This window comes from Calonectris borealis, chromosome 1 (assembly GCF_964195595.1).
Source record: "Calonectris borealis chromosome 1, bCalBor7.hap1.2, whole genome shotgun sequence".
In the NCBI taxonomy this organism is placed as follows: domain Eukaryota; kingdom Metazoa; phylum Chordata; class Aves; order Procellariiformes; family Procellariidae; genus Calonectris; species Calonectris borealis.
In genome coordinates, this window is record NC_134312.1 from 17,417,340 (window position 1) to 17,444,944 (window position 27,605).

The following is a 27,605-nucleotide window of genomic DNA, read 5'->3' on the forward strand; positions in this document are numbered from 1 at the left end:
TGAGTAGACTGCTGCCCTGAACATTACCTTTTTCAGGTAAGAAAAAAGAAAGAAAATAAATCACTTTCTATCAATGGTCCAGGGAAAGATTAAAACCTCGCCCAGAAACGTGACTGTTAATTTACAGAAACCCATAAAAGCCAGGCTGGGTGCCAAGCAGCGCAGCATTATTTGTGTTCCAGCATTCTTTCCCTCTTTATGTTCATCAGTGCATGACTCGTTAGACAACTCTCATTCCATACAGACAGATGAATAATTGTCTCAAGCAGACATGGCTTACAGCCCTCCTAACTTCTCAAATTGACTGGGTAGGCTGTAAGGAGCGGCTTTCTGCCGTATGAAATATGTTCTGTAACTTAAAGATCTTTGTAAGTGGGTTAAAGGTTTGGGGTGTTTCATTGAGTCCTAGTAACAGTGCAGGACATGATCACATCACAAGCCCCAAAGCATGAAAATGAGAAGGAGCAAAAGAGAACAATCTCACCAAGTACGACCATTAGTATTTGTGGTATTGCTGTAATGAACTGTTTTACTACTCTTATAAACCTTTGCTTGGTGCTTCATGATACTATGAAAGGAATCTGGAAACGAGGAGCCATTATTTACAGCATAATTTTTGGTAAGATCCTGCAGGGATGTGGGCTTGGCACCCTGCTCCTCAGGATTCATGTCGGAGAACTGTAAGAGTATAAACTCTCTGCCAGTGAAATGCAGTGAAAAATGAGTGGTGTGCTCAAGAAGGCATGGGAAAGGTCAAGTTACACGGAGTGCTGTGGATCAATTGACAAGGTGAGTTCATTTGGGCAAAGTTATTTTAATATGCAAACTCGTATATTATGAAACAAAGACAACATGGATCATACATGATGTGAAACCATATCCCAGAGGGCAGGTCACTGCAGAAGACCTCACCATAGCAGCAGATAACTGGAGTTCCTGGTGCAGGGAAATATCAGAATACGGGACTTGAAGTGACACTACCAGCTGGAAAGCTTCGCCCACTTTAGCATTCACAGTTTTCCAAAAGGTAAAGTGGGGGAAGAAAACCCAGCAAAAAGGCAACAGAATAACCTGAATCTTAGAAATCGAAGAATTTAAGCTGCTTAATTTTATTTAGTTTTCCAAAAGAAATACTATTGAACAGAGGCTTCTTGAGAAGAAAATTTTTATAAGAGAAGTCTCTCAAATTTACTAGGAAAAGGTCTTGACAGCACCCAGTTCCTGGAAGTTGAAATTAGACAAAATCTGACAGCATGTTTAATGGGATGAGGCATTACACCACCTTACACTAACAGAGGAAGGGGACTCTGCCATCACACCAAATCTCTAAGTCAAGGTCAGATACTTTCTAAAATGCATGTTATAGCTCAAATGGATATCAGAATCCAGGGTGACACTTTAAGCTTAAGTTATATAGTAAGTGAGGCTACATGGTCAGGCACAGTGGTGGTGTTACCATAACGGTGATGATACCCATTGAACGTAGGCATTTTCTCCCATTTCTGCTGGTTAGACAATGGGGAATCAGCAGGGGTTTTTTTTTTGTGTTTTCATCTCAAGATTGTACTTTACTCTCAAAATTTAGATTGAGACATGTACAGTAAAGGATTTCTAGAGCATAAATTTTCATCAGAGTCTTCAGATAATCCCTACACTAACATTCTGAATATTCTTCATATCTGTTAAGGACATACTTTTTATTGCATGTCACCCCCCATCTGTCTACTGACTGGTAAAGGCGACTGTGAAGCTCGGCAGCACTGGAACCCTTGCCTGCTCGTCTCCTACGTGACTGCATGGTAACTGTGACTTTTGAGATGGGTGCTACTAAGAATTAGCAGCAATACTACATATAATGCTACATAGTTAAGATAGCAATGAGGTCCTACGTACAGAACATACACACTTCATGCGTGGTGTATATCTCATATTCAGTCCATTCATAGCTTGCGTTTCTTGACATGCACAATGCTGAAGGTGCCTGCACTAAGCTTTGGCAACAGATATGATGGGCTGAAGCCAACAATCACTGTGGCTGGAAGACACAAAGCAAAGCGACAGGTTTCCTACTGATTCTTGGATGTAGCAAGCTGTCCCATGCCTGGCAAGTGGCTTCTCCAGAATGGCCATGGTGGGTGTGCAACACGTATATTAGCACCTGCACAGCAACACATAGTTGACAACCTACCTACCAGTCAACACCAGGAGTCATTTGGGCTTGTGAGATACCTGCTGCAGGAGAAACTGGAGAGCCTCCTACTGAACAGACAAAGCAAGACACAAAACATACTGATGGAAAGGAAGGAAGAAATCAGTATTCAGCATTCCTCGGATAAGCCTTCAACAGGACTGCTGTCATTTGTTCTCTGAAAATAAGATATAGTCCTATCTCCTTGCATTGCTATTAATCATGTAAAACACACAAGAATATATTAAAAGTCTGATGTTTTTCAAATGACTGTTGAGGCAAGCTGAAGTAAAAAAGAACAAAAAGTGAAACAGATGGGAGCAGGTAAAAGTTGTAGTATGAACCCCCTGATTTAAATCTTGACAACAACTCTAGCAATAAGCACAGAGTAACTCTTACCGGGTTTTCAGTCTGGTTGATTCCAATAAGAAAGACGAGCTCAGAGAAGAAAAGGGCAGCCACCAGGTTTTTGTGGATACTGTGCAAGTTGGAACGTAGTGTGCGGATCAGGACCAGCAGTATGAACGTGATCAGCAAAGCCACCAGCGAGATGGATACGGTTGTGTAAGTGACGATTTTCAGAGGAAGCACCTCCCCATTCTGTAGAAAGACAGATTGACAGTCCTTTGGGAGTTTTTCATTCCTTTTCCTCCAATCTACTACTTGGAAAGTCAATGTTTTCAATACTACTGAGACAATGTACAGATTTGCTTTAGGACCAACCACTTGCTTTAGGAGTGGACAATGCCACCTCTTAAGTCACTCAACATGTTGAGTGTGTACGGGCGTTACCCAGAGGGACCAGAGAGTTAAGCAAGAATCCTGGTGAATTTGATGCTGGACTGCCCCTGTTGAGGCTATCCTGAGATGCTGAAACACCTAAGGTGTTTATGTCATTGTCCCTGCTATTGTAATTCTAGATGGACCTAATATCAAGTGATGCCACAACTACCATGTGTCTGTAATCCTTGTCTCGCTCCCTTCTCTGCACGGCTCTCTGCAGCACAGTCTGGTGCAGTTCTGCATTGCCCGCTATGCCGTGCACCAACCAGGTAAGAAGCTCCTTTCAGGAGACCCAATGGCGGGTGTATTCAGGCACAGGATAACATGCTCCTGACACACTGCAACATGGGATCGATCCACTGACGACGCTCTGAGTCCCAGTCAAAGCTCAAGCTCAAGCTCTGAATCAAAGCTCTTGAAAACCAAAGCCCTCGAAAATCGTAAGTCTGGCATCACCCACCTCTCGTTTTGAAATGTCCATCAGGACGGCAAAGCTGGTTATATGGTTGCACTGGCAAGCGATATGGCTGTGGTTTCTGGAGAACAGCTCACACCCTCTGGAGGACCAGGCACCTGTCCCACCAATCCTGCGGGGAAAAAAAGGCATTTCTGAGAGCCGTCCTCTGATGTCCCCTCGCCTCCTGCTACTATTGCAGCTCTTCCTCTGCAACCAAAGAGGATTGTAAGTACCAAGACAGAAATATTTATAGCTGTCACCTGCCTGAAAGAATATCATTAACTTAAAAAGCCTTCAGTTCAAGTAGTCTCTGATATGACACCTGGCTTTGCCAGCCAAATTTTGTGGTTTTATAACAATCTGGTTTGAGTTTTTAAAAAAAAAAAATCTTTGCTTTTGGGTCAGTTACCACACAAGCAGTATGGGTAAGTGATTGCATAGAGCAAACTGGCTGTAACAAACGTAAAAAAATACAAAAACCACAGGTTTTTGAGTCATCACTATTTCCCTAGATTTAGACACTGCTTGTAAAACTCTTATGTGAAATATGTTTCAGCAGTAATATGATTTCATCATAGTGTTCCTCTAAAAAGTAGACAAGAAAAGGTTAAAAACAGTAAATAGTATTTTCTGTCAGGAGATCTCTTGTATTAGCATTGGGGAGAAACTTCTCCCTTAAAAATTGTTCCCTGTTCAGCCTTGGTTAACTTCAGTGATTTCAGAAATTATTTTGTATCAATATTAATTGTTTTATTCTGAAGTCAACAAGCAATAAAAATACTCTTGTTCTTGCTGAAAGAGTTTTTATTTAGATATTACAGGAAATTTTTTTCATTCAGCAATAAAATATTTGTTGAACAGTTTTAATATCACTTTCTCTTGAAAAGTACTCGCTTTTTAAACTCTTTTGTTACATGCAGTTTAAGAGCTGCTTTTTAACTGTGGCTGCAGGAAAACGTAACACAGACAACAATACCATTGAAGTTGCCAGCAAATAGCTAATAGATGAATCACTTTAGAGCTAATGAGTTATTCAAGCCCATACGATGTTCAAAAATTTATGAAAAACGACTTGCCATTCCCTCATAGTTGGCAGAATCATCTGTACATAGCAGCAATTACACTACTTTACATGCAGGCAAATGGAGTACTTTATTATTGCTAACATAACAGATTTCTCTTGCCTCTTCGATCCTTTCAACAATATAATCTCCTGAAGCTTTTGACGAGAAGGCAAACATTTCCTAGGTTAGTTTGCTCTTTTATTTCCAGCACAGGATATTGCCTTTTAATGGATTTTTCCAGAGGTTTACTAGAGTTTTCGGATCATTAGGAAATGAGTAACAGGTATTCCTCTTACCCTGGGCAGACAATATCATCCTCTCACTATATACCTGGTTTTATGGTTGAAAATTGCATTATATATGTAATAGTTACAATATTGTGAAATCATAACATGCAGAGTGTGTAGTTACCTCTCAACACATTTTCTTTTGTTTTATCCACACTCTTGAAATATCTCGAACAGGACTGTGCTGTTTCCACAATGCCATAAACCCAACAAAACACTTACGAGCATACACAGTTCTTAACATTTTTCACATTTTCAAGAAAAATATGTCTGTATCTTTAACTTTACTGAATACAAAAGACCTAAATGAGCCATTTTCAAAATATTTCATCTTTTTGCTCACACTTCCCTCCTAGAGAGTCAAATACTCCTCACTTATGTTCTGTTTATGTGTTAGGATTGCTTCCTAAAAACTGGAAGAGGTCTAAGATCCCAAAGAAGGTATTTCCTCTCCCTCCAATTTTTCACTAAAACAAATGAAAGCAAATCTACAATAGCTGATGGAATGAAAGGTAAGTTGCTTCTTAACAGTGCAGCTGTCTTTGGGTTGACTTTTGATTAAAAATTAGAGGTTCAAAAATTTATAATCTCTACTCATATAATTTTATCTGCAAAACCTCAGTCCTCCCTTTTACCAACATGAAGACTTGGTTTTGTAATCTTTTGCACTGGCCCTGGCTGAGGCATCAAGGGTGGGTGACTGCTTGCCACGTACTCTGCCCATAGTCACGGGAGTGTAACAGAAGATTCAGCCCATGTAAGAACTAATCATCTCCTGGAGATGCCCTCCTTAAAAGAGGGCATGGGGCACTGAGAGTCCTGACTTAGGGACCTCAGACGAGCCATGAATTCAGGCACTGGAGTCGGACTATGCCCGTCCAGATATACATCTGTGGGCAAAAAGCACGAGCAAATAGATGGAAATTGTGAGATTTATTATCGCTGGGTGAAAATGAACCCTGCAGAAAGACACGATGGCACTGTGTTTGTTAGAAACGACGTGGCTAATCCTTTCTTTGAGGAGTTATGATGATTATTTTCATTTTTCTCAGGTTGGTGGGAAGTGATTACATGGCTCTATTCCACAAGGAATGAGTTGCCAGTTGAATAAACTGAGTAAAAAGGGTTTTCCTCCAGAAACTTCTCTGCTACTGAGATAGTTGCCACGCACAGCCCTAAAGCAAGCAGGATACATACGTGATGGAGTGATTCCAGAAGACACAGACGGGCTTTGTTCTCTCCTCCGTTTCCAGCATGGCATATTCTACTATGATGGGCTTTTCCATCAGGTTGGGAGGAAGCTCCCCATCACTGTGAATGGCTGTGCTCACTACAGGTGTGTTAATAATAGGGCGATTTGGCAACCTGCAGAAGGAGAAAAATTGCAAAATGGTCTAAAAGTTAAAATGCAAAGCATTGATTTGGTAGGCTCTGCAAATAAAAGATTTCCAGTAGCTTTCACTCAGAAAATGAAGTAGATGTACCATCAACCTTCCACACAGCCGTGTTTCCAAAACCTGCTGGCACTACTGATGTGGTTATTCTCCCACAGTGTGCCAGAGGAGGACAAGAGACAGTACTGTGGTGACAACTGCAGCACAGATGACATTTGGTCAGTATAAAAGCAGCTCTGCCTTCCCCGCACACTCAGAGCAAGTGGAAGAAGGGATCTGCACAATTCACAAATAGGTCGGAAGTTTACCTCAAGCTCCTTCGGTCAGGATCATAGTTTTCAGGCAGGAGGTGTCCCAGGGATCGGTATATAACAACCATGGCAACAGTATGATGTATTGAGTCATCTGGGTGTCGCTTCTTTCTCTTTGTAAATGCACTCTCAGAGCTTAGCGCATCACTGTTCACCTTAGAGGATAATTTTTGATTTGAAGGCTTCATTGTAGGCACTGCTATGGAATTAACACAAATATTAAATTATTTCCACACAACTTTGGAGAGATCATTTAAACTGGTAATTTTGCTTAGCAAACATACAGAAATGTTACTGTTGTTATAACTCTAGGCTTGTAACACTAACACTATATTTGATATCTTTAATAAAATTTTTAATCAAATAACCATAGAACCATGAATAACCGTTTAGTTTAGCTAGAAAATAAGCCATTTCTAAGCTAGAAGATCCAGAAGTATATAAATACTCTGTGCATGATTTAAGGAGAACATTAAAACAAAATGCATGCCATTAAACTGCATGTACCTTTATATATGGCAAAGCTAGTGTTATAACAATTGGTCACAAGGGATTTCTCTGCTAATTCTGACATATAATGAGCTTTCAATTTTGGCAGTATGTCTTAAAATTTACATTCCCTTTTTCCTTCCAGAAAAGATACAAGTCATAAAAGCAGGTGCCCTATTTTCTGAGGAAGAAGTCATAAGGATATATTAGCTTATTCATTATTATGTGTTATCTTCACAAGTGTTACTATTTCCCCATTTGGAGGACATTCAGCCATGGTACATGTATAATTACTGTACTTTGGGTTACCCTCTCTCTCTTCCCTTGCCCAAGGTAACTTGTGGTTCCTCTCAGCCATCTCCGGGTACTGCAGAGACGCTGGGAAGCAGGTACTTGCCCATGTATTCCCCCTCATCACCCACCTCCCTGCACAGGTCAAGACTTTATTTGCACAGCTCCGCTCCTAGATTTGGATTCTCCACCTCTCACACCACCTCCCTCCATCTCTGCAGGGACTGAGGGAAGGTGGCCGTGGGGCTGCAGGCTCCAGGCAGCCGTCCCATCCCATCCCGGTGGGAATGGAGGCAGAGCATTTCTCCCGCATTGACAGGGCGGTTCGAGGGGCCACGAGCGAGACCTGACAGACAGGTACAGCCAGTTACGCAGCCCCCCATGCTTCCCGTCGCTGCCGGCAGGCAAAATGCCTCAGAAGTATGCACAGCTGCTCCATCCCTAAATAATGTTCGCTTGTGTAGACGGTTGCCCTGCTCTCACCCTAGTACCACTCTGCTTCGCGAGGATTAATCTCGCTCCTTGGGAGCTAGTCAAAATTGCCCTCTGAACGGCAGCAGAAGAGTTTTACCTTTCCTGTCTGAAGGTCTGAACAAAGTATCAGGGAAGACAACAGATGACTCCAGATCTTTTGGATAATCTTCTTTAATCTCATGAAATCGTGGTATTCTAGCTCCCGTGAAATTAGACTTGTCAAAGATGTCAACAGCAATAACTGGGAGGAAAAAAAGGTTTCCCGTAAAATTAACTTCAATGCTTTCAAATACAATATTGCGACAAATCAAACACGACTGAAAGGTTAAAATGTCTGCACAATGCAGAGAAGAAATTTAAACCCCAAAATATAAAGTCAAATCTAATTTCTCTCAATACTTTAAGTCACAACTAAAAGCTTATGTTTCAGCGTTTTGTAATTTGATAAATGTAACATATTTATTTTGCATAGGCAGTGGAAAGGAGTTCACAAAACAGTATCTCATACTAGGAAAACACTACCGCAAATACTGGATATATAGAAATGGCATGTTCCAATTTCAGACTTGCTTCTTGTAGAGAAGGCTAAATCTGCTGCTTCAGAAATATACTTCTTCTGCATCTGTTAAATTGCAAAGTCAGCTAAGCAAAGAAAATAACCTGGATTTTACCTGGGACTACTCCTTAGTCCTCCAGTTCTCCTTCCTCTACACTAGCAGTTCCTCTCTGGCTCACCTCATCAGCTCTGCCTGTTGTCTAACTGCCAAAACATTTAAAAGCAGCTGAGTTGGCTTGAACTTTCCCATTTAAGAGAAGTCATTGAGTGCCAATTTAGATGTTCTAATAAAAGTGAGAAGCTGGAAGTCCTGGGGGTAACCCTACACCAAAAGCTGTGATCCACTGCAAGTTTCTATATGAAGAAATATCCAAGTTAAGATCTGCAAATTCCCATTCCTTTCCTAGTCTCTAAATAACTCCCAGATGAGCCATTAGAAAACTCCATTAACACCATGTTCACCTGGAAAAACTGTTCAAAAGAAAACAGACCCCTTTCAGGCCAGAGTTGCCTCATCCCTCCCAAGCTCACGCCTTTTTACTCAGGAAGAGCTAGTCAAAAAAAATCATGATTTACAACCTGCAAGAAATTCTGGTTTTCGTTTTCATCTCAGTTCAGTTGGGTTAAAGTGCTGAGCAAACTTTTTTCTGAGTGTGAAGGTAAAAATATTTTGATTCTGATAGTCCTGAATCAAAAGGAAATATTTCGGGTTTGGTTTATTAAACAGAAATCAAAGTGTGTCAGTTTGGCTTAGCTCAACAATGATCCATCCCCCCTGGAGTTGATGCAGGACTTTATAAACTTTGTAGCTTGGCTGTCTCATGCCTTTGCTTTTTATGGCCCTGTGACTGTGGACATGAAGCGCTCTCAGGACAAGGTTTGTAGGCAAACGTAAATTCACTTCTTATACCAACAGGAAAATAAGACAAGCTTTTGGGCACATAAGCCCTTTTTCAGGTCTGAAATAAAAACCAGGTAGCAATGCTGCTTGGGAGGGACCTCTGAAGGTCACCCAACTCAGTGTCACCTCCCGCTCAGAGCAGGACTATCACCAACACCCGATCAGCTCAGACTGTCGGTACCTGGGGAGAAAATGAAATAGAGAGGGCAGGGGAGAAAATGGGTAAAGAGGCCAACCAGGCTGCAGTTGCTATGCTTCACTTGCACGTGTACTGCAGGGACATCTGTGAAGTACCTCACAGGAACTGCCATCTGCTTGTTAGAGGAGGTGTTTACTGTGACAGGTGGGGAAAATATCTGGGTACGTTTGATGCTTCCTTCTCAGTTTAGACCCATTCTGGATATGGGATTCCCAAGGACTTTGCTCTGATGATGGGTTTTGCAAGGCTGGGAGAGTGTTTGAAGGCTTGGATAGGTGATTCTGAGAAAATACCTTTCAGCATAGGAATTTCTCTAGAAATGATCTTTCTCTAGAAGATGATTTTCTGGATAGGTTCCAGAGTAGGAAAGCATGTGAAAATCAGAGGTATACGATCAACAGTAGGGTTTTTTTCTTACTGCAGTAATTCTTCAGGTGGTGGTGGGGTGATTCTTTCAAAAACATGATCTACTTATGTTCAACTATACTAGGTGGTCTCAAAAGGCATTACCTTTACCTACAAACTTTGTCCTTCCTACCATCTGTATACTACTGTGGCTGCAACAAAATGCCACACGGAGCAGTGGCATGGCCCAGAGGGAGAACAGATCAGATATCTCCCAGGAGGCCCCCATGGCAACTGAGAAATATGGATCAAGGCTCAATTGACTTGAAATGAATGCACTGCTTAGATTAGAAAATCCAAGTATGTTGTTTCTCAGTGGGTACTATTAAAACAAATAGCTAGCACCTCTATCTAGCACATTTTTAAAGCTCTAATACAAAACGGCAGTTTTGAACACAGATACTCACTCATGTTAGTGGCAACAATGACAAAAGGTCTCATGTAGGTTTTCTTCATGTTCTGGGCCACATTGTTGAAATATTCCTCGTAGTGCCTGAGCAGGTGAGCGGTGCCACCCTCCGTTCGCTGAATTTGCTCCCAGTGCTCCTTGTTGCTGGGGTCCAGTAGAGCACTACCCACTTTGATAATATTCTGAGAAACAAAGTACAAGCCTAAATTACGAGGCAAACAAAGCGCTGGCTTTCAAGTGAGGAATATTGAAAATGATTGGCATAACTGCCTCAGGTGAGTGTATAATGAAATATTTTAACGCAGGCATGTTCTACAGCAGCCTTATGAAAATATGCACACCAGTTACTCACCCTGAGGTTTTTTTGTTACGTAAAGCAAATCCCTCCAAACTTTTTATGAGCAAAGTAAGCCAAAATTGGAGGCTATAAGAAAGCTGCCTACTTTCTTTCCCCTTTAAGACAGGAAACCTAGCAAGAAAATGCAGAAGGAAAACCTAACCATATTTTCTTTGTCTCAGAGAGATGAGAGAGAGACAAGAAAAGCAGAGTGCTTGGTACGTACACTGAAGAACTCCCCCTGAGAAATCAAAATAATGTGTTATGTTAAAAATCAGAAGAAAGCTATAGATAGCAATATTGCTTTCTCTTTTATTTTGATTTTTTTTTACTTTGTTGATTCCTGGATAGCTAGGACAACCTACATGGTGAAGAATGACAGAAGCAAATATTAACTTGCAAATACAAACTTGAAGATATATCAGAAAACTTAAATTATGTTGTTCTCCCCCCATTTTTATGTTGCTTACAAATGGTGTCAAAACAGAAGTTCTAGCTGAGGACCTGCCCCTTCTGCCCCACCTTACAAGAATATCCAAAGGGATCCTCAGGCTGAATGGAAGAAGACCCCAAAAGAAAGCGTTAAATGGCTTAAATGGGAAAGGTGTTAAGAGGTTTTTCATCTTGGTGTATATATGAACTACATTGTTGCGTCAAAACCTAATTCCTAACGAAGGTAAAATTTGCATAAATGATGATAGGAATTAATCACCTCAAGCTCTAAAATAGCCAAGGCAAATATTTGGATACATGTAACCCTTCATTTAGAAGCAGATGGGGAAGATGCTATAAGTATTGTCTGAGGTTGCAAGCGTGTATCTGAGAAAACAGAGGCTGCCAGTAAGACTACCTTTATCTAGAGCGAGAAGCACTACATGGTTCCCCAGGAACACAGGAGACACATGCTGTACTTGGTACCAGGCCTCCTTGGTGCTTGTGAACGTTATTTATGTTTTTTTTGTTATCTATTTTTCAGGCTTCCACCTGAGTCTATTAAAAAAAATAAATTCCTTCTCCCCCTGTGCTCCCACAGCCTAGGATGTTACCTCCTTTTTGTCATGAGCTTTACTGATTAGTTTTCAAATCCCTGACCCATCCTAAAAATATTTAGGGAGTTCTTGAAAACATCATCTGTATGAGTTTCAGTGCCAAGTGCAGAGAATAATAAATTAAAGCAGAGGTTTCCAAACCACTTTTTTTGCTTATTGTTCTTATTTTTAGTTAACAAAACATGCTAAAACGAAGTTCCTTCTCAAGATCTGAATGGGGGAATTCATTCACTCCACAGCCTGCAGGTACAAGTTTGTCAGCACAGTGTCTCCTTAGGAAAGGAAAAACTGAATCTCTTAAAAATCTCGTGCATCTAAAATGTTCAACGTTTCAGAAGTTCTCCACTCTCTGTTGACTGTACAGCCCAAGACTGAGGAATTTTCTCAGTCACATTTCCTCCTGCTCCCACCTCCCCAGGGACGTCCTCTCCTGGTGCAGCTTGGCCTTGCACAGTGTCTCCAAGTTCACCCCAAAGTCTGCCTGACCTGGCTGGTCCTCTGGAGTATCGTGAGCAGTGAGCTGGGTGTAGCACACCTTCAAAGGGAGCCAGACCACCTTTGGCCAGCACAGAGGCCAGTCTTGGATCGTGGAGGGCCGTTGCAGCATCCCTTTGGTGGTGCCCGAGCTCCGGGCTCTGCTAGCACAGGTCCAGCAGGATGTTTTAGCTTGGACTCTGTGCTGTACCATGGTGGGGATCTTGGAAATAGTATTGGCAAGCGTGGACAGCAGTACCCTGCAGCACACATGGGAACAAGGAGGGCCCTACGAGCCTGACAGAGGCCATCCAACCTTCACATTTTCAGACCACAGAAAACTCCCAACTTCCTCCACATCTCACATTTTTCCACCACATCTACATGTCTCCCCCAGACAGGGAGGGTGCTACAGCTTGTTCTCCAGACCTGGTCAGATCTTTGGTAATAATTCAGAGTCAGTAACTGGCTCAGAGTTAGTTCACTGCACATTTAAATGAAAATGATCACATTAGGCAGATTTTCCAACAAAATTGAATATGGTACACAAAACTATTTTATCCAGGAATAATGCATCAACTTGATTATTTTTTTCATTTGGGGATTTTTGCTTTTGATTGTTACTATGATGATATTTATTATAACAGCGCTTTCTACAATATTTGTATTACACACATATGTGTGTGCATACACACATGCATAACCAACTTTCCATTCTAAATTGAGAAGGCTGACTCATTTGTGAAACAGATTAAGCAAGACACCTTGGTCAAAGACAAATTTAATTATACATTGCCATAAAACTTTTAAAGGGAACTGTGAAGGCTCAGCACAGTATATAGTATCTCTCTTACTTCATTGAATTCCACGTCCCTCGTGGCTGCCAAGTCAAACCCTTGTTGCTGGCTCTCATATTGAAGGACCCGGATCATCATCTGGTAAGCTGTCCTCACATCATTGCCATACAAGCTGTGTGTGTATTTGGTGGCATTCTGCAGCACTCTCACGATCCGTATGGTTTTGTCTCCGTCCAACTTGGTCTCATTGTGGTGTAGCTTCTCATTCTGAATCAGAGACAAGAAGGAAGAAAAAACCCAGTGATGTATCTTTTCATTCTAGACACTCATCGTTTAGCGATTTTTGGCACAAAGGAGTCGTTTGATCAAAATGGTGTTTGTCTTGAGAAAGGGTTGACAGGACAACTCAATGGAAAGTGTAACTGAGCGCCAGAAAAGCAGAAGGGTCCTGATGGGAAATGAGGAGCTTCAAGGACTCAGTCAAAAGATGGAGTGCAGGGATATCAAACTGGAGTCTGAATCGATGATCATTTACAAAATAAAGGCAAAACCAAAAAAACACAGCTTACCATGATTTTTAGATCCACAAAAGTGCTGGTGGTGCAGTTGAAAAGCTCAGGAGGCAGCCAGCCCTTCTCAATGTTACAATGGCGAACTGCATTTCCTGAAGGAAACAAAGTGTTAATGGTAAATAATGTTCTGAATTGTGCTGGGTAAATCTTCATAGATTTCAAATATCCTAGACTTTCAGATTTCCTACATTTTCAAGTTTCTTAAGCTACACACATATTTCACTTTCCAAAGTGGGATTCCTGTCTGAGAAAAGTTAAAGACTACTAATCTTCATGAACTGTTTTCCTCAGGCTTTAGAGAAAAGTTAGGCAAGCTTCAAGATCTGCCCAACCGCTCCAAGCCTCGCTGCCCTAACGTTCTCAAATGAATTCAGCAATGTATTCATACCAAATATGAGAGAGACTGTGCACTTCCTAAATATTTCTGAAAACATATCCCTGCTCAGATTTCTGTGCAATAGCCTATATAGGAAGACCTTATGGATAAATGCTGTCTTCATGTCAAAACAGGCTAACACCTTCGCACACTGCATGTGGTAAACACTTCAGCCAACACGTATAATTGCCTTTTGCCACTTGTGGATGGTCTGTGAGCAGCTTACTGTTTAATTTAGCCTATTATTTTATACTATTTGTCAAATAATTTTAAAATGTGATTCTTGGCTGTGAATCCTTCACAGTGGATTGCAAGCTATCAAATTCAAAATTTACATTGTGCTAGTTAACTTGCACATAACATATTGCATGTGTCTAAGCCATTTAATTACTAATCTCTAAATAAGAATTATAATTAATTGAACAATATCTAATTATATTATTTCTCTTCCATGATTAGGTGAATACAATTAAGCCTCAGGTTCTTAGTCTGAATATTCATTATTATAAAGCTTACTTTTTTCGAATGTTCTGTAAAAGTCACTTAAAACATGCAATTCCTTTAAGTACCTTTGCCTGCCAGCCTATTTACTAGAAGAGACACTGGGGTCAACCACAAGAACAGTGCAGAAAACTTATTTCAGTTCAACTTTATATTGTTTAATAATGTAAATATTCTTCACTTAAAAAAAATAATCAATTCTATCTCCTAAAATCCTCAGAACAGGAGCTTGGTTGACCACAAATCTTCCTCACACGTACAGGCAGTGACCTCCCCCCAGTAATATTTGGGGAAGTCACATAACCATTTATAACTCATTGAGCCCGAGGAGTGCTCACAGCAGAGAGTTACCAGGCCCAGAAATGAGACAGAGGTTTCATTTCTCACTGAACAGCCTTCGGAAAAGATTGTGAACTCTGTTTTCAAAAATCTGATACACATTTTCAGGGACACGCGTGAAAAAGCAGATTGTCATTTGCTTGCTGTACAAAACGACACAGCTCACATGCTTCATAAAATGTGTTTTTCAGCCGTCTGAATTATGGGTTAGAGAAAAGATGTTGAGAGATGTGGAGAAAAATGCGAGTTCTGTTGTAACTCTTAGCTTTATTAGCCTGCAACGCTAGTAAAGCAATCATCACATAAATGATTCTCCTCATTTTATCTTTGCCCAAAGGAGCTGTATCGCTAAAGAACATGTACAAGCCGCTAGAAACTAAAAGTTACTTGTGTAAGAATTGCTTGATAGAGTAAACAGAAAATAGAAAATTGGACTGTGCTTTTTTGAAAATACAGATACAGAGTTTCTGTTCTTTATATGTGTTTGTCTGCTGCACTTTTGAATTTATTTTTTGCTACTACTCCAAATGTATTTTAACAGTTCTTGAGTTTCAGCTAGCTAAACTTTTCTGCTCGTGATATGCATGAGCTATGCTGTAATCTCTAGACCCAATGAATTAATGCCATTCCCTATGTTCACATTTTTTTGCTCTTTTTTTCCCCCTTAAACAGGCATGTAGATAAAATAGTTAATGTTTTACCCAGGGAACTTACCCACTGATCCCTTAGGACATGGCACAGCAGCTGGCTGGCCAAACTTGGTCTGTGGCCACCAAATACCAGCCTCGAAAGCTTTGGGACAGCCATTATAGATTACTAAAAACAGAAAAAGAAATGATGCAATTTTTCTGACAAGATAAAAATCACAACAAGGAGATATTTCAACCTGCCTAAAGGACCTTCCTGTAATTCCGAAGCCCTGTCAGGATACCTGCCCTCTGCAGTGCCTTCCAAGCTGTAACCCGTCAGCTGCTCCCTATCCAGCAGTGCGGGCAGACAGGTAGAGGCAGAGGAGAGCGCAGGATGATTATGGGGCTCTGGATTTTGGCTCTGCCTACCTCTGCCTGCTCCTTTATTGTGGGAAAACGTTTTCCTTTCATTTCACCCACACACTGTGGTGAGATGGCTGCTGCAGCAGCTTTGCGCTGATCACAGGAGGAGGGTGGGTGGGTGAGAGGAAAGGCAGGATGGGCAAGCCAGGGAAGAAAGGCAGAGCACGCTAGGCGCGCGGCACAGCCTCTGTGGGCAGAAGGCGCGAGGGCTCTCGCCTGCCTCGTCAGCCGCAGCACAGCAATACAATGCTGCACTGGCAGACGAACTCAGGTTTCAAGTAGAATTGGGATTAATGTTTTGCTCCCCCCCCTTAAGCTTGCTATATTTCCATTTGATGAAAATTAAAGAAATGTGTGCTTTTTTCTTTTTCCCCAGACCCCATGAGTCACACTGGCCCAGACCTAGGAGGAGGGGTGCATGTTTAGGCTGCTGCAGCTCCCATTGCCCCTGCTGGAGCCACCCCCTTGGGCTCACGTGAGCCCCAAGATGCAGCTGCATGCCCACCACTGTGCAACCCCCCCATCTCCCCGCTGCTGGTGGCTCTGATCCTGCAACTACAGCCCGGCTGATCAACAGCGCTTGCTGGACAGGAGGTACCTTCACAGCCCTTCACGGTAACTTCAGCAAATGGGTTGTCGCAGCGGTTGCACTGCCGCCCTATGACGCCAGGTTTGCAAGGACACTGTCCTGTCTCCATGTCGCAGGCGCGCGTGTGGGAGCCAGAGGGGAAGCAGTCGCAGGGGTAGCAGGTGTCACTGCTCTGGGGCCTGTAGTAATTTGCCTACAGAAAAAACAAAACAAGAGACATGAGGTATTTGACTTAATATTCCAAATTGTTGTGTTTCTGAAATCCTGCTCTAGCAGCATGTGCATTATAAAAGGGCTAATTTTGCAAAGCATGGGATAATAATGATATTATTATTAACAGAAAACGTAATAGCTATGGGAAGTGTGCTGTGTTAGCCCTGGCAAGGCAGAGAAGCAGAGCTGAGTGCCGGGGGGATGGCTGGGCTACCCTGTGCCACAGAGACCTGGGGTTTGGACCACCATTTGCAGTGGGGGCGGAGGGCCCACGTTACTCCTCATGTACTTGCTGCCAGTGCCCAGGTAACGTATTCTTGGAGGATTTGCAGTTTTCTTTGCTTTGCAATTCCACTCTTGTACGGCATGAACAAGCCAGTAAGGAAACTTCTTGCACCGTCCGTTTATGTTTCATGTACAGGGTGGAGAGCAATCAGTGATCACGTATTCAAATCACATTTGTAAATGCTTTTGATCCGAGGCGTTACGCGATTACACAAGAGCGTGGTGCTGGCACCCCACTGACTCGATTTAACGCAACAGTTGCTGTGTGTCCTGGTGGCATTTTGGAAAGGAGTACAGGGCCAGATTCACTGCTGCCGGTCTGCACAGGCGCAGCTCCTCTGATGTGATTCAAGCCTATTGTAAAACCTATTGTGAGAAGTCCTTTGTAAAACCTTCAGGAGGGAGGCGCCTCCCCTCCTGCATCCCCCGTCTGTCCCTGCCTGTCCATGGCAACTTCCTCTTAAACGCGACAGAGCCGTCACTGAGGAAAGCATTTAGCCTCTCGTATTATTTACCTCTCTCCAGCTGCTAAGCCTTTTGCTGGCCGTTGCACAGGGGAGAGCTTCACCCAGCTGGCCCGAGCTGTTTCATGGCTATTACTCCCTTGTGATACACAAAACACCACCGGCACTCCTCTGCGCCCAGGTCTGATCTCCCCCGATAAACCAGACTGCACTTCAGAGAGATCAGAGCCAGGCTTTCATCCTCTCAGTTTTGCTTTCCAAACACAAATAAGATAAGAGCTGCACACTATGATTTTGTGAAGGGCGGTGCCAGCAAAATGTTTTAGGTAAAGATTAACTGCGCTGTGCACATATATATATGATACAAAGCATAACTTTGTACTCAGATACTCACTTATAGTTATTAGTGGTATAGTTACTTTTTAAACTAAAGAAATTTTGACTTAAGACTGGTTTCTTTTGCTTACCTTGCAGTGGCATTCTCCATTGGTCTTATTGCAATCAGAATCAAACCCTTTACTAGTCTCACAATTACATGGGCCACAGATGGGATTTCCCCACCAGCCTCTGGGACAAGGCAGGTCGATCCTATAAAAGAAAATCAAATCGAAAGAAAATTCTTTTAAGCTTCCTCTTAAAAGGTGGGAAAAAAGAGCTTTGGGCCAAATCCACACTCAACTCCATTAGCTTATAGAGTGTAACGTATCCCACTGCAGCAGCCAACAATCAATATATAAATATATATACGCTGTAATAAAAGAAAATAAAGATTATCAGTGCTACGAAATCCTAGAGAGAATGCTGCTCTAAATGTTTTCAAGACCAGCTCCTCTATGTAAGAAGTATACATCTGTACCAGCAAATAGAGTGCTCTTTCCTGAGAGGGTGATGGGGCCCGTGCTGCCTAGTGGAAACAGCCCCGGTCCCACCAGCCCCATGCCAGGGAAAGCGCTTGCTGGGGCAGGCTGGACAGCCTGTGTTGGGCTGTGCTAGCACTTCAACAGCTCAGGCAACTGCAGGCGGTGCTGAACCTGTGCCCTAGTTTACCTGCCACCACAAACAGCCTCGGGGTACAGTTCCCCAACACTTTATATGCCACCCCCCATCCCCATGGGTTCCTGTCCCAGCCCTGCCATGGGCAGCAGTGCTTGTCCAACCTGCGGGGACACCAGCTCAGGTGCAAAGCTGGCTGCAAGCTCATCCTATAAAGAAAAATCACTACTTTCAGGCAACCTGGCTTTCCCAACCAGCTCACCACAGGGTCTGAAAAGCCCTGGTCTGCCACAGGGGAGGAGGAGAGGAGACGTGTTTGGGGACATGGAAGAGGGAAGGGTGGCAGCTTTGACCCAGACTATGAACCAAAGACTATGATTCAGACTATGAGTGGAGCAGCACAGCTGGTCGGAGGCTGTACAGCAACCCAAAAGCCACCCCTGCTGAAGGATAACCCTCGTTTTTGCTGGTTCTGTTTCTTCTGGGTGAGCTTCTGAGCAGATTGTCCCAGAGATGCCCCAACACTAGTGCTGGCAAGGAGAGCTCTGGGAAGGGGCTGGGGCAGTGACCAGGGTCTCTGCCAGCTGGAAGTCTTCCTCAAGCAATAGCCTGAGGGATGACACTGTTGAGTCTGTGACCAGCATAATGCACAAGGAATCCCCTCCCTGCTGCTCATTGTAGGAAAGAAAAGCTGTTTGCTGTCTGTTTCAAAGACCATGCCAAATTTTGTTTACGGTAATTGCCAGGTTTGTACTTCTATGCTTTATTATATGAAAAACCACAATGCTGCACTTGACACGATGTCAGCAGATGATGACAAGGGACACCGTCTCTGTGTCGCTAATCCAGTGGAATGAAAGATGAATCTGGCAACAGCATGGCCAACATTTGCCAGCCCACACAACAACGGGTGGAGGAAGAAGCTTGCAGTTTTCAAAGGGAAGGAAACATCACATGAGCTATTCCTAAATCGGCAGACAAATGCACTTCATTTGCACATCATGAATGGCCCGTATTACAGTAATTCAAAGTGCCGTCTCTGGGATAAGAGGAGGTCAGTTGCTGAATGCTTATCTGAGACCAGGAAGCTGATGACAAGGGAATCGGCACGTTTCCCCCACACAGCAACAGGACATAGGCCTCCCAGACTGTCCAGAAGAGATGGCTTTTTGCCAGCCCAGGGACTAGACCCAAACTGCAAAGCCATTTTATCTGGCCACAGGCCACTTAACTGGGTGCATCGCTCTGTGTGTGTGCTGGGGGAGCTGAAGGAGAGACGCAGAGCAAACGCAGGCCAAGCCCACAACAAGGTATAGGTCAGATGCAGTGCTGTGTAACACAGCACAATTGGTCTAGCTCCTGAGCTGCTGCTGAAGAAAAGTGGCCCCTGAGTATATGGAAGTTTGCCTGGTCTCTGGGAAGAGAGCTCAGGAGTGCCAAAAGGCAGGGAGCCTGCAAATACCATCTACTATGAACACTCAAATTGTAACAGGAAAGCTAACCGAAGCAAAAAAGGAAGGGGGAGGACTGCTGCCTTAGAAGAGGTGCCTGGAAGGATCAAGAAATCAAGAACAAAAATAATTCTCTTACTTGCTCTCGCAGTACTGTCCATAGTAGCTTTGTCCACATTCGCAGGTGTAGCCATGGGATGAGCTAGGTTTGTGCACGCACGTGGAGACATGCTCACATGGGTTCAAGTTACATACATCAACACAGTCTCTCCCAAAGTACCCTGGGGAGACAAGGTCATAAAATTACAGCAACCATTGTAATTTACGATTTGCATGTCTCCAAAAGACCATTTTAAGCTTATACACTAATAACACATCTTCAATAATCAGTAGATTCCACCTGAGATACTGTCAGAAAGAAGGTACTCTTTTCCCTCTCAGCCAAAAAGATAGTGGGCTGTTCTTTTCGACAGTCTGTTAACATGCTTGAGGCACCCTTGTGCCGTTGGTTCCCAGTTTTATATTCAGGGCATGTGTTACAAATAGTTTTGTATTCTCTCCCTGTGTGTATGGGAGGTGACTGTGCTGCGTGCTGACAGCATGTGCTGGCTACATGCACCAAAACAGAGAAAACATTCAAAGTATCTTGATTAGGATGCAGGATGTGAGACTGAAATCCAACAGCAGAAAAGGCTGGGAAAGAAAAAGAAAAAAAGAAAAAAGAAAACAGACAAAAAGTAAAGGGGAGGTGCACAGAAAGAGCCCTTTGGACCAGAGACCATCTTTCTGTTTGGTTGATGCGTTGCCTAGAACAAATGATACTTAGTCCATGACTGCAGTTTCAAGGGTGCTACAGTAAGACTGAGAAAGGTAATACTGATTGGAACAGGAAGAATCAGAAGATGAGCACTTTGCAAGCATGCTGCTGCTGCCACTGCTCTTCTTCTGATGAGTGCATGAAGATCTGATCCAGCTCCTGGATGAGTGCATGGGATGGTCACTGGGTTACCTGGGTCGCAGACACAGGAGTAGCTGTCCCAGTCATCACTGCAGTAGCTGTGCTGGGGACATGGGTTGGAATCACAGGGGTTATCCACTTCGCAACCCTCTTTCACGTTGATCTTGATAGCCTGTTTCATGTTGAGTGTAGCTATATTTGTAGATGTCTCTCCCATTCTTACTCCCTGGTGACAAAAGACAATTATTTTTAAATTAGAGTCTTCATTCAGAATACTGTACTATGTGTTTCACTACTTCCATTAATCCATGAGGCTACATTTTAAAGAAACATCACCTGATGAGCCAAATCCAGACTTTTTTTCAAATGCTGTTCCCCTGTGAGACCAGATTTGTACCTGGGAAAGTGGGTGGACTTTAATATTTTGATTCTTAGATATTTTGATGGAGGAAACAGCAATGTTTAGGGATGGATGAAAAAGAAAACCCCACATTTTCACACGGGTATTTTCTTAAAAGTTTGAAGTTTGTTGCTATACTTTTCATTTCATACCTGCATACAGCCATAAAAACCCTGCTGAACAGAGACTTGGTCTCCAGAGACACCTCCCACAATGATGCTTTTCATTTTCAGTCCAGGTAGTTGATTTCCAATCTGCACAGTGCTCTGTTGAGGAAAAGGACAGTTGATAAGAAGCACTATCATCCTCTGTGACACAGACAGCCTGCTTTCTGTAGTGATGGAGTCAAGCAGTAGCTGACAGTAGATTACAGAAAAAAATAGCAAAGCAATGAGAAGCTAGACATCTGAATGTGGCTTTTTACAGACTTGTTCATAAGATATCTTATCATTAGGCTTAATAAATTAATATAACTTCATTAGGCACAAATCACTGCAGAACATGGCTCACAGCATAAGTATTTGTCCACAATGCTTCATCCTACTTTCTCCTGAAAACATTTCTGTAGTGCTTAGTGGCAAAGTTATGATGCTGCCTTACCTGGTACATCCCGTAGTCCAAGGACATGACAGCGAGGTACTTGATGTCTTTACCATCTTTAGCACTCTTCAGCTCTATTAATAAATGATGCCATTCCCCATCACTGACTCGCGACTGGCTCATCTTCAAACTAGCAACCTGGCTCAGGCCACTGTACACTTCAAACTGCACGTAGTTGTTCAGTATCTGTTGAAGAAAAAAATCATGTCTATTTTTTGCTACATATTTGTATTTAATGCAGAAGGGGGCAGAGAGAAAGATAATAACATGGCCCAAGACAACCCAAAAGGGAAAAAAGCCCAAACAGTAAAGAAGGGAACACCTGCAATAATTCCTTGTACAACTTTGGACATTCAGACTCTAACTTACCCTACTGACAAAAAAAACCCAAAACAATCAAGAGACACATTTTTTGCATCTATATTAATGCACACTACTACCTCTGTTTAAAAAAATAATCTTAAACCAACGAATCTGAATTTTACAATGAACTTTTGATCATTGATCTTTTGATCTTTGTAAAAGGCTGAAGAAATCATTTGTATTTATTGACGTGCATTTAGCTGGGTGGACGAAGCTATGTAGTTCATGTGGCCATACCCACTGATGGGGGAGAATTTCTTAATTCTTTTCTAACCAAAGGCAGCCACATTTTTACCTGAATGTTGATCTTGGACGCAGCCCCAGCATTGGCTTGCATTAACATGCCATTGACTTTCCGGGTTCTGAACATCAGCCCAATGTACCACGGCACAGAGATGGTAATGTCAAGATCACTCCAAATGATAATGCTTTCACCACTGAAACGCTGAGGAGAAGGCATTGCTGTAAATCAAAAGACAGGAGAGAAACAGTTGATATCCTTTAGGACAAAGGTTAAGAGGACAAGTCCCTCTAGTCCCTCTTCCGTTGAGCTATTTTTAATCTACCATGGAGTAAGAGCCAGTCTAGGGGAGTTACTATGAAGCAGCTGATAATACTGTAAATTCACGACCTACCCTTCCTTGTTGTGGGGTAGGCACCTCGTCTCGGTGCCTGCACTCAAAGGCAGCACCTCTACACTGCTATGGCATTACACAGGTGAGGGATGTTCTTAGAAAGGTGAGCTCAGGATCTCTACTGATACAGTTCTGCTGATGAGTGGGTGGACAGAGCAGGAAGTATAAGGGCAACACTTGCTGCTGCTGTTTTCAACATATCCTTGATTACCTGCTTCTAATTAACAGATTAAACACAGAGGAAAAGGCTGGGAGGCAACAGGAAATATTAATTAATTATAAGTACTCCAGGGCCAGATTATTCAGCTGTCTCAGCTATGCAGCCTTTTCACAGGGAGAAAGCTTGTGTGGAATTGCCTAAATCATCTGCCTTAAATATCTTGAGGTGGCAGCTGAAGAGTTGCCCTCCTCTCTAACCTTGCACGAACACAGCTCCCCCAACGAGACACCAATGACAGCCTTCAATGGAAAGCACTTTGCTTATGGAAAACAGGGGAACACCCACCCTTTGGACTTTTAAAGTAGTTACCTCAGGTACCAGGAGCTACGGTACCATGGATTAGTTGATCTCACTGATTAGAAGCACAAATTAAGCTGTAGGAGCTCTGTGCTATTTGCAGCACCTCATATGGCACCTCCACCACGTGTGGCACCTTGTAGCGGGATCTGCAGTCAGCCCCTGCCTGATGTCCCCACTCACGGACATGGTGGTGAAGTTCATGGCAGCTTTTTGCAAGTGGAAGCAAGCCTTAGAGACTGGGTACAACCACCACAGATTGGCACCCAGCAGTGTATCTTGTCATGCACTGAGCTCACGTGGATGGTCAGTGAGATGACAGGGGTTAAGTCTCCTTCCTCTTCTGCTCTACACGACCATATCTGCTGACTCTTCTGGACTTTCTTGTAGTAAAAGACATCATGTATATACAAATGTGTACATGTTACTTTAAAATGGCAAGTCCTTAGAAAAAGGTAGAGGGACAACATCATTGCAGAAGATGGAGTCAGGTTGATATGAAGTTGCATTTTTTGGACAAAAAAAAACCCAAACCCCAAGTTCTGATATCTCTGCCTTGCTGGTCTTTATAAGGGGAAAGGCCTTGTGTGGGAGAGCACAGGGGTTGGAGGAAAGTGCTGTCTGCAAGCCGTTCAGCTCCCTATTTGTGAGAAACAAGATGTCAGTGACTAGAGGACTACCACTAGCCAAGCCAGAGGCGTAACTTGACTTGCCCTTCTCTAAGGTGTGGTTACCTGACCACCCCACCCCGGGGTAAGTGCAGGCAGCCCCAAAGGGCAGCCCCTCTCCAGGCTGTGATCTCCCCTTTGCAGTCACACTCAGTCTTCCACGAATGCTAGTGCGGGCATATGGTGGAACAACAGAAGCTTAGCATGCTCTTGAAACGCAGACAGCAATTTAAATCGGTTTGCCACCATAGACGTCCCCAGCTTGTTTAAAACTTGAATCTGGTGCTCGAGCTCTGGCTGTCTGGGCCAGGGCATGATCCATCAGCCTGCACTGCACCACATCGATGTAAAAGTAACTGGGACATCAGTGTTGAGCACAATCATTTCCTCCTTCTGCTCCATGCATGCCAAAGTCAGCCCTCTCCTTCCTCCTCTACCCTGCCTCAACTTCCAACTTCTTTGCTAGTGGTTTGCTAGACCGTTGCTGAGATTTTTAAGTCCACCTGCCTCTGGAGAGCGGAGCCAGGATGCAAACCTTGTGGGCTTCCCACCTGCTGCAGGCTGGGAATGCAGTTTGCAAGTGTTTCAGCTCAGCTCCTGGGAGAACTGGACTGGCATGGCAATTAGCCACCTTCTTCCTTTTCTCACCAGTGGTGACTTTCGGTGCTTGCAAATACCATTCCCTTCCCACACCTCCTCCCAACTCCCCTCCCTTCCCCGGGGCCAGGGTGCGCCTTCTCCTGCTAGTAAAACAGAAATCCCCATCTGTCAACCCCCTCTGACCTCCGTCCTCCCCCCAGCCCTTTCTTATGCCTGGGACCGAGGGTCTCCATGCAGCGCCTGGTGGCCACATCCGATGTACCCAGATGGGACCTGAGCACCCCTATCACCACAGAGGCAAGCGCACGTGCTTCCAAGCACAGCATCTCCCTGCCATCGGTGATGCAGTGATGCAAACTAATTGTTTTCTCAGGGTTTGTCACTTTGAAGCGCTGCCTGTGTATCCACATACACTTTTAAGAGACTCCTACATTTAAAAGGCCATCAGAAAGATGTGAGGGCTATTCACTGTGGAGACAGAGGGCCTGGGGAAACACTGCCAACATCAGGATGTCACCTGCAGTTTGGGTGTAGGACATGTGACAGCTTATGTTTTGGTGCAAACCTGTGGTGTTCAGCCCAAGGCTAGCGCAATGACATTAGCCATCCAAGAGCGAGTCGGGCAAAGACGCTAGATCTTCATGGCATTTGCATGGCATCTCAATTTTTAAAAGAATTAAACTACAACAAAGGTGAAACTCATTTTTCCCTCATTTTATCTCCCTTCTATATGTCAGCAGAGGGAGATGGGAGCTGCCAGAAGGTGAGTCAGCAGGTCCAAGGAGGGTGGTGAAGGTAAAACACCCCATCCTCACTCGTGCAGACCAGATCCCAGAATTTCTGAAGACTGGGCAATTGCAAAAGTTGAATTCTTAACTTGCCAAAGCCATTGTTGCCCGTGAACCTGAAGCAGATCCAGCACTGCCAAAGGGATTGATGAAATGCATCAGCCGATCACCCCTACACAAGAATGCAAATATTCTACCTACGAGTTTTTAAAAAATAGCTGCCTAATAATAGCTAATGCTGTTAGGATCATATCTGAGCAATCAAATGAGCAACCTGAAAGCCAGGAGTATCATATATCAGTGATTCCTCCTGACTTTAACTTCAGGCTCCTGAAATCTTCAGTCACATTTCAGAAAAATTCATTTCTTTCTTGGCTTGCAATTTTTCCTTAGGGATATTTTTACCCCACATACCATCAAAGAAGCAAGCGGCCCGCTGCCCTCAAACTATAAAAAACCCACACAAATTGAGGCATCAGCAAGAACACGGGGTTACCGAATGACAAAGGGGACATGCAGGAATGCACAGCACTGGAGGCAGAGGAGACCGCTGGGCGGGGGGAACAGTGATGCTGTGATTGTCGTCGTCTGTATTATCTGAACTTAAAATGAGTTTCCAGTGATGGCTACAGAGCAGTTCTGAGGTGATTTTCTAAATCCCAAACTTCATGTTTTGGTTTTGAGTTTGGGATAAGAAAATGATGAAAAAACCACACGTTTGATCGAATTTTGAAATTCCATTTCAAAACTGAGATAAAGACAGAGGGAAGGATAGTCTTTGCATGTGATAGCACTACTCCCCATTTTCCCAGTACAGTTCACACCAGAGTTGGGCCCTGGCAGTCTTTCAGGAGACATCAGCGTGGGTTTGTACCACAGAGACCAGCCTATCATGAAGAAAACACCAGAACTTCACTGACAAAGACACTTGACATGAGACACATGGAAAAATTAGGTCTTCATACAAACCTGGAGAGCTCAAAATATTTGAGGAGCTGCTATATAAAGCAGGTACCTCACTAAGGGCAGTAATAGCAGCTCTGGGCTCTGCATGAGGTGGGACATAGGAAGAGGCCGCCATCATTTCTTCCCCCCATCCCTCACTCTGACGACCCTTATTTGCAAGCCAGAAACTTAACTATGTGTTTTCTCCTCCTAAGCTGCTGCTTCTCAGGCAAGGGAAGAGCAGTTGCTACCACCTAGATCTGGCCCAGGCTGAGGCATACTGTGCTAAAGTGGTTTGCAAACCACTGTGGTGTGTGCACCTCAGCTTAGAGATCTGCTATTCCAGGGTCCATGCCCTGCTGAGAGTAATCAAGAATGTCTGATTTGGGGTAGATACATCAAAAGAACAAAATCCTTGATCACACTGCAAACTATTCTGGGCTAAGTGTCACGGGGGGATAACAGAAACGAAGACCTACCACATCGGCATCAGAGGCCAGAATTTGGCCTTCTGTTTCTAGGAAAGCCGTGCCTAGTTTAAGCATGTTTTCTTTTCTGGAAGCCTCCAGGAAGACTCCAAATGAGCAACCCTCCACCAGACGTGGACGTGCCACCTTACAGCGGGCAGCCCACTGCTGCACTGACCCCATGGGACCCCTAACGCAGACAACTCCTTGCTTCCTTGGGAAGAAACTAACTGCAAGTTCTTCACACCCTATAAAATACACCTGCTGCTCCTTCCTCATCCTTTATTAATGAGGTTTTACACATATACGCACATTGTGTTCAATCAAAGAAAAACCCAATAAAACTGAAAGTGCTCATACTCAGCAGCGACTGACTTCTTGCCAAGAAAGTGGTGATTAAAACTGCACATTCATCCCTGGTTTGAGTCAAAGCCCAATAAAGTCAGCGGGATTCTTTCCACTGATTTAAAGGGGCTTAGGATCAGGCATTTTTACTATAAACAAATTACTAAATACTGCCAAGTTCTGTGGAACTACTTTGCTTATGTAAGTAAATCAATGAAAGCTGCTGTTATTCATGACAGTATGTCAGCTATCATATTTATTATATAGGCGATCTCTAAAATTACTTCAAACACACAATGGGTGATTTTTAGTCTTCCAAATTGCAATCTTCTGTTACCTATCCCTTTAAGCATCACAGTTTGACATACATGCTATGAGATGTTAACGACGGGTAATGAAACCTGCACACATGACTACGCATGAAGAGGTCTTTGCTCCCCACCTTGCTCGCAGTTTTTCCCTCCATAGCGTACGGGGCACTCACAGATGTACGTGTTCCACTTGTTGACACACGTGCCTCCGTTCTGGCACCAGTTGGTTTCGCAATAGTTCCACTGCGCTGCACAGCCTGAAATTCAGCAAAACAGTTACTTTGCATGGTTTTAACAAGAAAAAGGCT

At 43.4% G+C, this 27,605-nt stretch overlaps 1 protein-coding gene across 1 annotated transcript in view; it reads right to left on the reverse strand.

Moving 5' to 3' along the window:
- CELSR1 (cadherin EGF LAG seven-pass G-type receptor 1) overlaps positions 1-27,605 on the reverse strand; it is a 171,719-nt gene that overhangs the window by 20,015 nt on the left and 124,099 nt on the right. Inside the window, exons 8-24 of the mRNA XM_075145964.1 lie at positions 27,429-27,554; positions 22,317-22,483; positions 21,659-21,844; positions 21,211-21,324; positions 20,710-20,884; positions 19,840-19,981; positions 17,724-17,844; positions 16,304-16,487; positions 15,368-15,469; positions 13,435-13,529; positions 12,923-13,132; positions 10,207-10,390; positions 7,836-7,979; positions 6,482-6,683; positions 5,977-6,144; positions 3,432-3,558; positions 2,588-2,788 (exon numbers count right to left, since the gene is read on the reverse strand). Of these exons, the coding sequence (XP_075002065.1) occupies positions 2,588-2,788; positions 3,432-3,558; positions 5,977-6,144; positions 6,482-6,683; positions 7,836-7,979; positions 10,207-10,390; positions 12,923-13,132; positions 13,435-13,529; positions 15,368-15,469; positions 16,304-16,487; positions 17,724-17,844; positions 19,840-19,981; positions 20,710-20,884; positions 21,211-21,324; positions 21,659-21,844; positions 22,317-22,483; positions 27,429-27,554 (2,648 nt within the window). The remainder of the gene's footprint in view (positions 1-2,587; positions 2,789-3,431; positions 3,559-5,976; positions 6,145-6,481; positions 6,684-7,835; positions 7,980-10,206; positions 10,391-12,922; positions 13,133-13,434; positions 13,530-15,367; positions 15,470-16,303; positions 16,488-17,723; positions 17,845-19,839; positions 19,982-20,709; positions 20,885-21,210; positions 21,325-21,658; positions 21,845-22,316; positions 22,484-27,428; positions 27,555-27,605) is intronic.